This window comes from Sus scrofa, chromosome 14 (genome assembly GCF_054392235.1).
Source record: "Sus scrofa isolate SSC_HxYL_T2T_F1_AM1 chromosome 14, Sscrofa_HxYL_maternal_Yorkshire_Landrace_v2.0, whole genome shotgun sequence".
NCBI lineage: Eukaryota > Metazoa > Chordata > Mammalia > Artiodactyla > Suidae > Sus > Sus scrofa.
Window position 1 is genome coordinate 76,624,932 of NC_139396.1, and position 16,082 is coordinate 76,641,013.

Below are 16,082 nucleotides of genomic sequence, written 5' to 3' on the forward strand. Positions count from 1 at the left end.
GGAGTTCAGCAAGGTCAGCTTAATGATTCTCTAGGGTGCTGTAGCCAAGAATTAAAATGAATCCAGAAGTGGCACCAAGAACATTACTAGCACACAGAGAAGATTCAGTTAAGAGGTTTTCCCCAAACCAAACATTATCCTTAAGGGCAGGAACCAATCTTTGCTAGCTACAGTGTCAAGCATGGTACCAGGCACATAGTAGGAGCTTTGTAAATAGTCAGTGGATGAATGAACCAACTGGTTTTGTCTCAAAATCATGGGCTTTGTTTGAAAAATAATGTTCCTATTAAAAATTTCATGGAGCCACATTCAAGGAAAATCCTAGGGTACTCTGATATTTGGTAAAAGAGCTAGATCATCTCTCCATTTCATCTTCAATGACAAACACAGCCTAGCCTGCTGGCTTAGGTCCCTAGTCCCACTCAGTAACAGTGTCCAGGGCCAATTCCTCACAGGCCCACAAGCCCAGACAATATGACTTGCCTCATCTTCTACTATGCCGGTAAGCACTTGGTTTTCTTCTCTCTCCTTTTCCATGAAGGGAATAAGGTGACCAACGGCCTTCTTCATGACACGAGCTGACTTTATAACCTGGGGAAAACACACAGAGTCAGGTACCTTTACCAAAGCACCTGGCGGGATGCTATTGGTCACTGGTGAAATTTTAGCACAAATTATGATGTATGCTTTGACCTCAGGTCAGCCACCCTGGAGTCCACTTTTAACAGTGGGTGGGGTAAGGAATGAGTTCCCTGTGAGGAGAGCTAATGAATGAGGTACAGCAAAAGGAAAACAAGGCCAGAAATCAAATGTCAGTTTCTCTCCTCGGAACTTCTGCACATTTTTCTCTGCCTAGAAAATCCTCCATCACTTCTCTAATATCAGACTTCTCCGCAAGCCCTTTCCCAGCCTTCTCTTCTCAGTCCCCAGCATTACAATTCACTTGTAATTAAAGCTTAGGCAAAAAAAGGCCTTTTAAAGCCTACAAATGGGAGAAAATACACTGCCTAAGGGATTAATGTGTAATTAAAAATACGTAAAATATGTAAAGAACACAATAACAAAAAAACAAATATTTCAATTTTAAAAATGGGCAGAGAACTAAAAAGACATTTTTTTCCAAAGAGGACATCAAAATGGCCAATGGGCACATGAAAAGATGCCCAACATCCCTAATCATTGGGGAAATGCAAATCAAAACCACGATGAAATCACGTCACACCTGTTAGAATGGCCATCAAGAAGACAAGGATGTGTAGAAAAGGGAACTCTTATACACTAGTGGGAATGTAAATTAGTCCAACCACATGGAAAACAATCTGGAAATTCTTCAAAAAGTTAAAAATAGGTCTACCATACCTATTTTTCCACTTCTGGGTATAAACCAAAGGAAATGAAAACATGGTTTCAATAAGATATGCACACCCATGATGGATTCCCGCTGTGGCACACTGGGTTAAGAATCTGACTGAAGGGCTTGGGTCACTGTGGAGGTGTGGGTTCAATCCCAAGCCCATTGCAGTGGTATAAAGGATCCAGCATTGCCACAGCTGTGGGGTAGATTGCAGCTGGGCTCAGATTCAGTCCAGGAACTTCCATATGTTGCAGGTGTAATCATTAAAAAAAAATATATATATATATGCACACCCATGTTTATCACAGCATTATTTATAATAGCCAAGATATGGAAACAAGCCAAATACTCATCAACATATGAATGGATAAAAAAAGATGCGGTACACACACACACACACACACAGGAATATTACTTAGCAATGATAAAGGAGGGTAACCTGCTACGTTCAGAAAACACTGATAGACCTTTGAGCACATTATGCTAACCAAGATAAATCAGACAGAGTAAGATAAGTACTGTATGACACCATTTAGGTGTGGAATCTAAAAAAAGTCGAACCTGTAAAAACAAACCAAAAACCCAGTAAAAAGATGATTACCAAGGAATGGGGGGTGGGAGGATAAGACTGATGGCATTTAAGGATGCAAACTTGTAAATAAGTAAATAAGCCATAGAGCTCTAGCACACAATACAATGAATATACACAATAATATTGTACTAGAATGGTGTAGTATGAGAAATCTGCTTCAATGGCAGTCATGTTACAATATATATATAATGTATCATTGCACACCTTAAATTTACAAAATGTAACGTCAAATTTGTTAACAAATAGAAAAAAAAGAACAAAGCCTTTTATAAAACTCATCAGTGTAAGCTAAAATTCATGAGTAGATGAGAAATAGGGTATGTGCACAGTCTCAGAGTTTCTCCCTAGAAGTAAATTTACAGCAGAGAAACCTAGCCAACACCATTAACCAAACGATCAAAGTTAACTTCACCAGCAACGAGACAGCGACAAGATGGGCCTCCTGACAGGATGCACTGAGAAGGACACAGCATTACTCTGTTATTCTTGCCAAAAATGAGAAAACATCAGACAAATTCAAACGGAGGGACATCTACCAGTATCAAAATGTACTGTACTCTTCTAAAGTCAAGGTCATAAAGAAAGACTCAGGAACTATTAGAGAAGGTGGGCTAAAAGCAATGTGGGATTCTGGAACAAAAAGAATAGTAGTGGAAACACTGGGGACACTGGAATCAGGTCTTTAATTAGCAGTATTAACACCGATGGTAATTTCCTGGTTCTGATAACCGTATGATAAGCAAGTAAAACTGTTAACATTAGGGGAAGAGGCTGAGGCAGGGATCCAGGGACACTGAAACTACATCTGCAGTTTGTCTGCAAGCTTAAAGTTAACTCGAAAAGGTTCAACAAGTCATGGAGCATGATAATGTGAGAAAATAGAATGTGTACATGTATGTGTAACTGGGTCACCATGCTGTACAGCAGAAAAAAACTGGATTGGGGAAATAACTATTAGAAAAAAAAAAAAAAAAAGGTTCAACAAGTATTTGTTAATTGATGTGGTCGGCAGTTGCTGTAAATCAATGTAAGCGTACTGGTTTTACTTGAAGCATGCATTAAATGTAATATCACTATATAAAATGGTAATGATCTTGGAGTTCCCCTTGTGGTTCAATGGGTTAAGAATCTGACTAGTATCTACAAGGATGCAGGTCCAATCCCTGACCTCGCTCAGTGGGTTAAGGATCTGATGTTGCCGCAAGCTGCGGCATAGGTTGAAGATGCAGCTTGGATCTGGTGTTGCTGTGGCTGTGGTGTAGGCCTGCAGCTGCAGCTCTGATTGGACATCTAGCCCAAGAATGTCCATATGCCACAGGTGCGGCCATAAAAAGAAAAAAAAAATGGTAATGATCTTTTCAAAATATTCATACTAAGGATGAACACTGGCTGGTCAAATCAAATCTCAGTGAGATTAACTTTACATTCATCTCGGGTTTTATTTTAATTTGGGGGTGGGGGAGGGGGGGTGTTTGACTGATTGGAATGCTTGGAATGTCCAGGTGACCTCTAACCTCCACACCACCCCAGAGGATTTTCCAGACTGCTCCTAAGACACATTTAGAGAAAGAACAACCAGAACCAGATCTCAGTGTCCCTGAGCTCTTGTTGAAATTAAAACCTGGGAATATACCCAAACTTATTATTAAAAGATAAAAAGACTTTTCCTTCCACTGTGAAAACATCCCACTGTCATTTACTAACCTGAGGTAGAAACATTTTTCCAGCTCCAAAAAGATCACCAACAATTTTCATGCCATTCATCAGAGGCCCTTCGATTATATTCAGTGGTCGGGGATATTTTTCCTGGTTTAACCTGGCTTCCTCAGTATCCTCAATAATATATTTTTCAATGCCCTGCAAAAAAAAAAAGGAAAAATCACACACACACATACAAAAACCTGGCCTAAGTTCAAACAGCCAACAAAGAATAAATCATGGTAAGACATAAGAGGGTGGGTTTTGGAATCAGACTGCATGGGTTCAAACTCTGGCTCCTATCACTAATTTAGGCAATTTATTGTGCTTCCGTTTCCTTGATTAATATATCACAGAGTACCAACCGTGTAAGGTTATTCTGAAGATTAAATGAGATAACCCATGTAAAGTGCTTAGGTGGCTTTATTGATATAAAGTTGAGTCCTTAGTAAAAGTGAAAAATTAGTGAGAGGTGTACTAATAAGTTCAAATCCATAATAAAATATACTTTTTATCTTAGTGCTTTAACAGATTACACAGTAGATAGCTCCTATGAAATCAGTGTGTTATTTCAATGTAATATTGCAGGGCTGATGCGGTGAGAGCAATGAGAATGGGTAGGACCCTTAGAAGAAGTTCAAACCCATGAGGAGGCCTCCACTTACTCAGCTTTCACCAATCAAGCCCTGACCCTCCAGCATCCCCAGTTCAAGGGTCCTTGGAGGTAGCTGACTAGTTCCACCATCTGAAGTAGGTAACTCTTAAAAGGTCCAAGAAAGTAAAAATTAAATTCTAGAGGCAAAAAAAGAACTCTGAAATTTTCTATACTCACAAATGAGGAAACTGAAGCCAAGAGATTATTGATTTTTCTTCACTTCGGATTCATTTTTTTTTTTTTAACTTATTGAAGTATAGTGGATTTGCAGTGTTGTGTTTATTTCTGCTGTACAGCAAAGTGACTCAGTCATCCATATATATATCCTTTTTCATATTCTTTCCCATTGTAGTTTATCACAAGAAAGATTATTCATTGTGCCTAAAATCCCAGTTACAGCAGAAGAGCCAGGACTTGCTTGTTGACCAAATGACAGACAGCACCTGGTCGAGGACCGCACTTCTTGGCCTTGGCACTGCTGACACTCTGGACTGAGTGACTCTATGGGGAGGGCCTGTGCTGTGCATCGCTGGAGGTTTAGCAGCATCCCCGGCCACTGGATGCCAGTGAAACCTCGCACCCCCAGCTGGGACAACCAAAAATATCTCTAGATACTACCAAAATGTTCTGGAGCCAGGGGTGGGGTAGAGGTAAAATCACCCAGGGCGACCTAGGGGATCTCCTTTGTCAGCAGCTGTCTGCCCCTCCTGTCCGGCAACAACCTCAGCTGTCCCGTCCACACTCACCTTCACAAGGGCATACTCAAGGCGTTCCTCGATGGGGCCATTCCTCCACTCGTCAGTCTGGATGACCTTCTTCCCTCCTTTGCCCTGAGTCTGGATTGAAATTAGGACAGAGAGGTGGGTACAAGAGGTCACTTACCCAACTAATTAGCAGCCAAAAAAAAAAACTGTATCTTATTCTCTTATATTTTCAAGGCCCTAGTAGCGCATCCAGTGTGAATTAAGAGCTCAGTAAATGTTTGAGGTAAGGAGAGAGAGAGAAAAAAAAAATCCTTTCGGGTTTGAACTTTTGTTTTTTAAATTTTTTCCTTCCAGTTTTATTAAAATGTATCTTGACTTAAAGCACTTCATAAATTTAAGGTGGGCAGCATATTGATTTGAGTTACATACGTCGTGAAATAGGGTACATCCATCATCTCCTACACAAACAAAATAAAAGAGAAAGAAAAAAATATTTTCTTAGGACAAGAGCTCTTAGGATTTACTCTCCTAATAAGCTTCGTATGTGATAATCAGCACTGTGAGTTATACTATGGTGTACAGTACATCCCTAGTGCTTCTTCACCTTATGAGGAAGACTGAACCTTTGCACCACTTTCATCCCATTCCCGGTCCCAACACCCTCTGCCTCTAGTAATTACAAACCTGAGCTGTTTTTCGTCTTTCCTTAAAGAGACCATCTTAAGACCAAAGATTTCCAGGACACTAAGAGAAACTGAACCTCCTAACCAATGAGCTTTTAAAATTCTGAATGAGAATCACCACCTCCCACAGGTACGTGCAGAGAGGCTGTGACGAAGCTGAGCCCGAAATCACCCGGAGGTGGGCACACCTCATGCTGCCGCATCACCAGGGAGGTGGAAATACCCAGAGGTAGGCTACGAGAGGAAGCAAGTGCCAAGGGCTGAGTGAGGCGGTGACACAGACGAGGCTAGGAATTTTGAGGACACAGTGATCATCACAAGCTGGAGTGGGGAAGAGAGACTTTGAAGAAGTGGACAGATTCAGCAGGAGGACAAAAGTGAGATGGTCATGGTACCCAAGGTGAACTGCATTATCTGTTTCCTGCATCTTGACTGATGGCACTAGTGGCCCAAATCAGAAATCTAAGCATCATTCTTGACTCTTGATCCATTCTGCACATTCAATCAATCACCTAGTCCTAATGATCACACCATCCCAGTATTTCTCTCCACCTGCTTCTACTTTCATAGTCCAAGTGACTAGCTGGTCCTCACAGCCCAGGCTCACCCTGGTCTCCAGTGTAACTTCTCCACAGAACAAAATGCAAACCTGGTCAAACTGCCCCATGTGAAAAACTTCCCTGTAAGCTCCCACGGCCTCGGGAGAGAGTCCCGACTCCTTGCCATGCCATCCTCACCCTGATCTCACTCCCAGCTTCATCTTCTGCTGTTCCCGACGAGCTCGGCCACCTTCAACACTGCAGTTCCTTACACCCCCTACCATCCCTTCACCTCTGGCCCTGCACATCCGCTCACTGACCACCATTTGCTCAGTGGCTGGGGCACGTCAGGCCCCAACTAGATGCAAATCCGCCTCCTCTGGCAGGAAGGCCAGCCCTGCGGCTCGACCTAGCGCTCACCTGCTCAGCTTTCACGTCTCCAGACCCACAGCTTCTGGGAGGCTTTCCCTGACCTCATCTACCTTTGGACTCAGTGGCCTTCTACCCAAGGAAGCGATGCAATGTCCAGACTCCTGCATCCTGTACTCGCCCTATTAGAGCACCTGCCTACCTGCCACACTCGATGACAGCTGCCTCCACACGGTTCTGTACATCTCACCAAAGAGTAGGCTCGGCGGGAGTACCTCTCTTGCTCATTAGATATTCAGCGCAAAGCACAAAACAAGAGTTCAGTAAATATTAGCTGAATGATTTAGTGCTGAACAGGAATGCATCTTCCGGAGCAATGTTTGTGTAGGACAGTAGAGACCAAGTCACAGGGTACCAGAAATCCATGCCATGGAGGGTGGATTTAACCTTTCAGACAGCTGTGGTGGGTTCTGGAGGCTGGGTGGCCTGCACAATTCAAAATTCTGAACCTGTGGAGTAATATTCAAAGTAATATTTTTCAGGAGTTCCTGCTGTGCCTCGATGGGATTGGCCGTATCTCTGCAGCTCCAGGACACAGGTTCGATCCCCTGCCAGGCACACTAGGTTAGGGATCCAGCATTGCTGAATTCATAGAAAAATACTAGTGTGCCACACACAGGGCCCAGGAGAGGTCAACACATATATGATCAGGAACAGTGGGATGTGAGAATGCGCCAAAGACCAGTGCAGGTTTTACCAGTGATGAGAGGCTGCAATAAATGAATGAATGAAGAAAACTGCCCCATCTGATAAACATGCCTCAGAAAACCAGTATTTTTAATTGGACTGTTGAAGAGCAGCTATTTCAGAAGTACAACCCGGCATGCTTTCCAACTAATCACGAGTAGGACATTTTCCACGATCCAAATATAGGTTGCTGTGTTTTACACACTAAGTTGGACCAGACACCAGACAAACCAAGAAAGCTCGCCAAAACCGAAAGTTTCCAAGCAGAGTGGCCACACAGCTGCCACACCTATCAGGCTGCTCCTTCATTCCTTCCACCTGCACCCATGGCTCCAGAGCAGCTCCCACTTCGCCAGGCCCATGGGGACCTGTGTTGTTTCCCATATCAGTCTGGACCAGCAGCATCCAGGGAGTAAACCAGTCAAGAGAAAGCCAAAGAGCATCGTGAGTGCCCACTGGCAACGAGAGGCATCAAGGCCAGGTCAAGGGACAGGAGACCTTTTTTCCAGAAAAGTATTAAGAATATTTCATCCAATAAATGCACTGTAAGTTGAAATACCAATAAGTCGAAAATAATGGACACACCTAACCTTGAAGCTTACAGCTTAGCCTCACCCACCTAAACATGCTCAGAACACTCACATTAGCCTACCTTTGGCCCAAACCATCCAACACAAAGCCTGCTTTGCCTGGACTGTCTCCTATTACTTAGTGCGTGCTGTGCTGAGAGGGAAGAGATTGGCTGTGTAGAATGCACCAGGGATGGACCAGCCATTAAGTGCAGGGGTCATTTCTCCTCCTGGCGTGGGGCTGCCCAGCATCAGGAGAGAACCATCCTGCATATGTTCACCTGGGAACAGATCAAAATTCAAAATTCAAAGTACACTTTCTCCACACCCCTGTAAGCTGAGGACGTCTGCATTCTCACAACCCGAGGTAATTCAAGAGCCATCCTACCCAGAGCAGAGACCCTCCCTGCTCATGTCCAAAGAGCACCCCCTCGTAACCAGCTGCCCGTGAGCTATGTGACACCGTGACACCGGGAACATTTTTTCAGCCCAGATAATATACTCATCACAGGTCAGTCTGCACCAAATTGGGGGAATTATTTTTCAATAAAACCCCATTAAAGAGTTAAAGAAGATCAGAGACAGGACTCTTGCCATCCATTTTAATAATAATATTGGAAACTGTATCAGATGAAAGTTGGATGCAGACTTCAACATTTAGTAATAGAAAGATATGCACTCTTTTATGAAGACCAAAAAATATTTCTCAACCCTTATTTGCCTCATAATATTCCTGCTTTCCACGCTCCCCCTGCACTCGCATTATCCTGAGGAATTGCTACAGAGCTGGCGACTTCTGGGAGTTATTAAAGCATACATGTTTTGGTTATTAATTCCTTAATGGTAACAGAAATACCCTTGAATGGAGAGAGCCTACTTGACAGAGGGGTCAATGGCCTGTAATAACTCCTTATGGTTACATTAAGAAGGAGGTAACTTTTTATATGATGGATTGTTAAACCCTTGCAATTGCTACTAAGATTTCCCTCTTAATCTTCAGCTATGCCCCAGGGGCAAACCTCTTGACTGTTCAAAAAGATATAAAGAAACAAAAACCTTGTAAATACTGAAAGTGAACATAGACCAAAAAACATGACTGATATTAAATACAGAACTAAACCTTAAAAGGAGATAACCTTCCAGGTTGCCCCACCTGTCCTAAGTAAGAGCTGTCTCATCTGGACCATGGAGGAGATGGAAACAGCATTAAGTATAGCATTGGGTTAACTAAGAACGTTCTAGTATAACTTCCTGACCAGAGAAGCTATGGTGCTCTTTGGCCTACAGCAGAACCCTGTCTTTGTGAGCAATTAATGAAAGGCGCTCCACTAAGTGGAAGACAGGCTAAGATAAAAACGGAACAGAGTTTCACACCCGTGTCTTCATGCCCAAAGAATATTAAAGGGCTAAGCACTTTGTCTACATTAGTAGAAACAATCCTGAGAACAGGAAGGAAATCTAGGGACTGTCTCTTATGTAACGAGTGGAGAAGCAGAACTTGGCCACATCTGCACTTAAGACCTGAGACAGTCTGTCCTGGGTCCACATGAGAATCAGAAATGTTTTCAAGGAACTGAGAGGAGGGTCATGTGCTCACTGGCACCGGGTCTGAACCCTGACCAGCTCTGCCTGTGGCTAACACAAACAGTTCCAGAAATCTAAATCTTGCCACCCAAGTGGTTGATAAATCAAGGATTCAGTTAAACTTAAACTGTCCTATCTTTCTTCCACAACATTTTATTACTCTTTGAGGGAAGAGGAAAAATTAGCAGTTCTGCCAGAGTTAAAGTCAGATGTTAACATGAAAAACATTCACATAGGTGGCAACACAAAGGAAAGCATTTCTACCATGTTCCCAACATGCTTTGTGAGAAAAATGTCTTCCTTTGCCATTGCTTTCTGAAACAAATTAAAAAGTAAGTTTTTTTGAAGAGTATCTCATCTTTCCTTAAAGTGAGTTCTAGGAAGCAGTACCCATGAAATACTTAATATACCTAGGACTGCCCAACACACAGAATGGAAACAAGGAACTGATTTTTTGGATTAAGTATAATTATTCTCATGTCTATAGATCAAATGTGTACAGACTTCAAGTCTCGAACTGCAGAACTTTGCCACAACTGGACCAGATCCTAATATAAACAACTATACAAAGATAAACATGTAACATGGGAACCAGGGAATAGCACAGCCACCCAAGAAAATCCAAAATAGCCCATTTACATTATGAGGTAGAAAAACAGCTAATAAAATGTAAAGATGTTCCCAGTATATTGCTCAACAAGCAGGTCATCAAAAAAGCATCTAGACTATAGTTCTATTTTTATAAAAGTTTGTGTGTGTGTGTGTGTGTGTGTGTGTGTGTGTGTGTGTGTGTGTGTGTGTACACCTATAAGCACATAGTCATTTTGGAAAAAAAACACAAACAAAGCTATGACTGGAAGGTTATAACAAAATCTCAACAGTGGTTAACAATGGGAGGCAGGATTATGAGTGATTTTTATGTTCTTCTTTTGCTTATCTGTTATCTTATAAATTTTCTAGAATTAATATGTGTAAGTTTGGTGTGAGAAAAATCGATTTTATATTTTGAAAGAAATTTAAAGAAATATAAATCCAGAATACTGAAGCAGACTGGGTATGGCCTGTTTCTCCTTCCTTGTCCTTACTACAGCATCTTCTCTGAAACTCTCTGAGAAACCTTCAATGATCCAAAGACATGATCAGACACTTATATTCTACAATGAAGATCTAAAAACACTAAGTGGATGACAGGCTCAAAGACAGGAAACGCCATCCGTCAGAACACTTCTCTACCTGAGCATAGCGCAGGAGCTTCTCGGTGGCCTCGGGGTCCTTGTTCCAGATGAGATCTTCACAGAGCTGGAGAAGCTCCTTGTGGATGTCATCATACACAGGAAGGCTTCCGGCATTCACTATCCCCATGTCCATACCAAACTAAGGGCCAAGGAAAGAAAAATGAGGATTCCAGGGAGGCTCTAAATCAGCGGCCAGCGACTCTTTCTGGGAAGGACCAGACAGAAAATATCACAGGTTATGGCCTCTGCTGCAGCCACTCAGTTCTGCTGCTGTAGCATAAAAGCAGCTATAGACAACAGACAAGTTGAGAGGGCATGGCTTTGTTTTAAGGAAACTTTATTCACAGAAATGGCAGCAGACCAGAATTAGTCTCTGGGCTGAAGTTTGCAAATCCCTGCCCTAAGGAAAAACTGGTGTCAAAAGGCAAACGGCTATTGCACTGTACCTGGATTGCGTGGTAAAGGAAAACACCATGCATTGCTTCTCGAATGGCTTCCATGCCTCGGAAGGAAAAGGACAAGTTGGAAAGACCTCCACTCACTTTGGCTCCAGGTAATGTTTCCTGGAAAAAAAGGTTAAACGTGAAAAGATTTCCTTAGTTTGCCAAAAGCAGCAATAACATCCCTTAAGCTTTATATATAAGAGTGGAAAGTAAAAAACAAAACAAAACAAAAACATGAAATTCAAAATAATTCAGAGTTTCTCATAACTAGACAGAGATCAAAACTTGCATATCAGGGCTTCACGAAAGTCATAGACTCTCATCTTCCTAAGGGAAAATAAAAAGTTCTGCTTTATCTCTGTATATTTCTACAGTGACCATGATAGGGCCACAATGCACAGTGAGGGTGTCATAAGGTATCTGCTGGATAAATAACAGAGAAAGAAGAAATGGAGTCAGAGAACACACACAGAGAGAGAGAGAGAGAGAGAGAGAGAGAGAGAGAGAGCGAGAGCGAGAGAGAGAGCGAGCTAGGACAGAGAAACAGAAGGTAGCCAGTCATTCACTGAAAGGACAAGCTACCAGAAAGAAGGCTTCTGCAGCCTAAACGAACAAATTCTCTAGTTCACTATAAACTTGACTAATAATAAAAGGTGGTATCAAGTATTAGTAGGCATGTGGAACAAGAGAAACTCTTTTTTTTTTTTTTTTTTTTGGCAGGGGTAGGGGGCACACCCGCAGCATATGGAAGTCCCCAGGCTAGGTGTTGAATCAGAGCTATAGCTACCACCTACACCACAGCCACAGCAACTCGGGATCCGAGCCACACCTGCGACCTACCCCATAGCTCATGGCAACGCCAGATCCTTAACCCACTGAGCGAGGCCAGGGATTGAACCCGCATCCTCAGGGATCCTAGTCAGGTTCGTTTCCACTGAGCCAAAATGGGAACTCCAAGGAACTCTTGTTCACTACTGGTTAAAGTACAAAGCTAAGCATTTAGGGAGAGAGCTGGCCATTACCCACTACTGTGACCCAGCCGTTTCATTTCAGGTACGTGCTACAGGGAAACCCATGCACATGCATGGAAGAGATATGTACAAGGATGCTCGGGGCAGCACTGCTCCTGATGCACCAGAACTGGAAACAAACCAAATGTCTGTCAATAGTAGAAGCGCTAAATGATGGGATGTTATACTTTAATAAAAATGAACAAAGGACAGCTGAATCTTTAAAATGAGATTGGATAAGGAAAAAAGCATAAGAACCTTAAGATTCTATTTATATTAAGCTCACGAATAGGTAAAATAAACTCTACTGTTTATACAGTTTGTGGCCATGATGTTCTGTGAAGTCACTGTGAACACTGCCAGCTGGGGAGTGCTGAAAACCACTGATCCCATGGGAAACACGGGGTTAGGTCTGTGAACCTCTGGTCACAAAATTATCATCACTAGTCAATATTTAACCTTGTTTCTCATGTGTTTCCATTTAAAGACATCTTGTTAATATATACTGTTGATTCCTTGACATCAAGCTCACAGCCAACAGCACAACTCGGGCCTAAACCAAAGTTCATCTAACACACACACATCTTCTCATAAGTCACATCATGGCCTTCTTGCACTCAGGAGCACTAGAGAACACTTCAGCACAATGCCTGGGGGCCATTTAAATAGAAAAATCCATTATAAAAAAAAAAAAAAAAAGGCTCAAAAAATGTGAAAAACATGGCACTAACCAGACCATGGAAAGGGCATTTATTTATAGAGTGAGAGCTGGACCAAGAGGGCAGGGCGTGGCCCTTGTTGACTCATCTGGAACATGAGGGTCAGTCATGAGGACCTGTCACCACTCTGCACATGGGAGCACCTGTGCATGGCTGCAAAAGCAACATCAGTACTGATTTCGGTGTCAGAAATAAACTGTAGAGAGTAGGTGAATTTGCGAATACGAAACCCATGGAAAATTCAGATTGGCTGTGTATACAGAAATGATAAAATTATAAAGAAAAGCAACCAAGTAGTATCATAAAACTCAGGATGATGTTTCCCTTATAAAATTCAGAATAAGAGTGTAAACAGAAAGGGAAAGGAGTTTCCATTGTGGCTCAGGAGGTTAAGAACCTGACATAGTGTTGTGAGGATGTGAGTTTGATCCCTGGCCACACTCAGTGGGTTAAGGATTTGATGTTGCCACAGCTGTGGTGTAAGTCACAGATGTGGCTCGGACATGGTGTTGCTATGGCTGGTGCATAGTATGGCAGCTGCAGCTACAATTTGACCCCTAGCCCAGGAACTTCCACATGCCGAGGGTGTGGCGAAACTAAAGAAGAAAGGAAGGTAGGAAGGAAGGAGGGGAGGGAGAGACATGAAGGCACCAGCATGTTCTATCTCGGGACCTAAATGAAAGCTATTATATGTTTTGCAATTGATTATTTATTATAATCTCTATTTTTTATATAATCCCTAGTGTGTTTTACTTCGCAATGTAAAAGCGTATATAAAAGAAAAATAATAATGACCCCTAAATTTCAGAAAGCCAATTTACTACCTAAGAATAAGAATGTCAGCATTCCCTGCCAATAAATATGTATGTTAGCTCAAACTATTCACTGGAGCCATATGATAAACCAGAGCAATGTAATGGATAGAGAAGAGAAAATACTCATACTTACTTTGATGACTTTTGTCGCATAGATAAAATTAACAGCATACAAGCTGTGTTCCTCCATCCCAGTGCCAATGGTGAGGATATTAGGGTCAAAGATGATGTCATTTGGATTGAAGCTCAGTTTATTCACAAGTAGATGGTAGGCCCGGGTGCACACTCTGATTTTGGTGTCTGTTTCTGTTGCCTGGGGAAGGGAGCAAAAGACATAATTTTAAATCGAAAAATGAAGTGTTATCTATGAAAACCAGAAGGACATTTCACTTGTCGAAAGCACTGAAGTATCAACGTTTGGCTTTGACAGAACCAAATGCCAAGCAGCCTCTAAATATTTATCACATTATCTCAGAGGGGAACTGGTTTAAAGTCCTTTTGCGTTTTCATCAGCACCACAGCTACACTGCTTCTGTAGGAATCAAACCTTACACATATGGTATATTAATAAATAGGCTTCTTATAATATGCAATAAAAATGCAAATATTACTAAAGAATAAATTAAAAGATAAGTGCCCTTCTTCACCTGCCTGCAGTCCCAATGCTGCTGCCGCCTCCTTGGGTCTTCCTGCAGTAACATTTTACATAGAGTCAAAGAAAGGAATTTATTTTCCACCTCCACCCCCACCCTCCATCACATCAGCTACTCAACATGTGCTTTAAGGCCTAACCCCATTTTCTCTCATTTGCCCCCTCATTGGCTCTGCTCTCCCCACTGTTCCTTTGATGTTCCTGAAACTCAAGCTTGTCCTCCGTCAGGGCCCTTCTGTTCACTGCTGCCACCACCCAGAACACACCAAGACGTAGCCCTGTGCTTCAGGTCTCTGTCCAAAGGTCCTTTCTCAGAGAAGCCTTCCTCAGCCACCATCCTCCAGGCAGCCCCACGGCCACCCTTTCTGCCTCCTCCACTTGTCCTCAAGGCATCTGTCCTTCTAGACATTACATTTATTTGGCCACTTGTTTATTATTTATCATGAGTCCACCTGAGCCAGAACCAGCCTTGCTGTCCCCACAGCAAGGACCCAGCAGAGGACCCAGCAGAGGACATGCCCGGGGGCTACTGCTCAAGGAATAAACGAAATCGGCTTTGACTCAAAGCCTCTCTGACTGTGTCGTGCAATCTGTCTGCAGGTCACATTTACAACCTCAACAAGGCTTATTCAACAAATTATATTCTGAATGATTTCTGGTTGTATAAGAAAAACAAATCTGCTTTGAAGAAAAAAATGAATACTTGCTATCACTGCAGTGGTTCCAAAAAATAAGTCTCATAGCATTCTGAATGAATGTACAAAATGTTCTTGAAACATGGCCAGCACCACTGAATGAAGTATTGAGTCTCCTAAGCTGACAACTTTACTTGGAGGGAGGACACCCCGGACCAGATGTGAGCGGTAAAGAATCAGCTCCGACAAAAAAAGGAGTTCTCCGGGTGGCTGCAGGGATGAGGGCGAGGACATTGCCCTTATTCAGGGGCTTCAAGGAGGTCCCATCCTCCAGAGAAAGGGGCAGGGGGGGAATTAAGAAAAGAACTCAGTCTTCCATCTAAGCTTTTGGTTGCCTGCCCACTTTGGTATTCCTAGTCAACAGTTCTACTTGGCCTTGATCACTCCCTGTTTTCTACAGCTGGGAGGTGTGGGGGGGACTTGGCCTCCCTGACCAAGGGGCTAAGGGAGGGACACCAAGGAGAGGCCTCTGCAGCCCCACTGCCCCAGGCTTTAGGGAAGGCAGCAGGCCCTGGTCTTTCTTGGCTGAGTGTCTTCAACAACTTCTTTCTTCTATTAGTGATGAAAATAAGGTTAAGACCAAGATGTGGGCCCAAAAGAAAGTGGTGAGAAGCAGGCCACCAGGCGCTGCCTTTAGTCTTGGACTTAAGCTACCCCCTCACAGAAAGCCAAAGACAGTTCCAGGTTCTAGGTTCATGTCCCAGCTAAGCTCACTAAGAGAGAAGGCACAGGAGTTTGGGGGCACCAGTGTTAGTATTTGCAAGTTAACCTCATAGGTTACTACCAGTTACTACCCTACCAGTAGGGCCTGGTCATTTCTTTCTCTGAGCCATGAACGACATCTCACTGGACAGGATTTCATTTCTAGGCCAGAACAGAATCACCAACTATCAGCTGCGCAAGGAAGAGGCCCCTGTCAAACTGTCCGGCCAGCACCTGTACAGTACCTGCTACACTAACAGAAACACAGCTGGTGTGTGCTGAGTAGACAACAGTCTAGGATGCACAGAGTCTCGATG

The 16,082-nt window shown here is 42.9% G+C and overlaps 1 protein-coding gene across 4 annotated transcripts in view; it reads right to left on the reverse strand.

Annotated features, from left to right (window-relative positions):
* The window catches only part of MTR (5-methyltetrahydrofolate-homocysteine methyltransferase), a 105,988-nt gene that overhangs the window by 35,840 nt on the left and 54,066 nt on the right, over positions 1-16,082 (reverse strand). For all 4 annotated transcript variants that reach the window (XR_014827827.1, XR_014827826.1, XM_021073435.2 and 1 more), the window contains exons 16-21: positions 13,850-14,029; positions 11,176-11,292; positions 10,728-10,868; positions 5,046-5,135; positions 3,651-3,803; positions 484-591 (exon numbers count right to left, since the gene is read on the reverse strand). Coding sequence is in view for 2 of the 4 variants with exons in the window: in XM_021073435.2 (XP_020929094.1) it covers positions 484-591; positions 3,651-3,803; positions 5,046-5,135; positions 10,728-10,868; positions 11,176-11,292; positions 13,850-14,029 (789 nt within the window). In the remaining 2 variants the exon portion in view is untranslated. The remainder of the gene's footprint in view (positions 1-483; positions 592-3,650; positions 3,804-5,045; positions 5,136-10,727; positions 10,869-11,175; positions 11,293-13,849; positions 14,030-16,082) is intronic.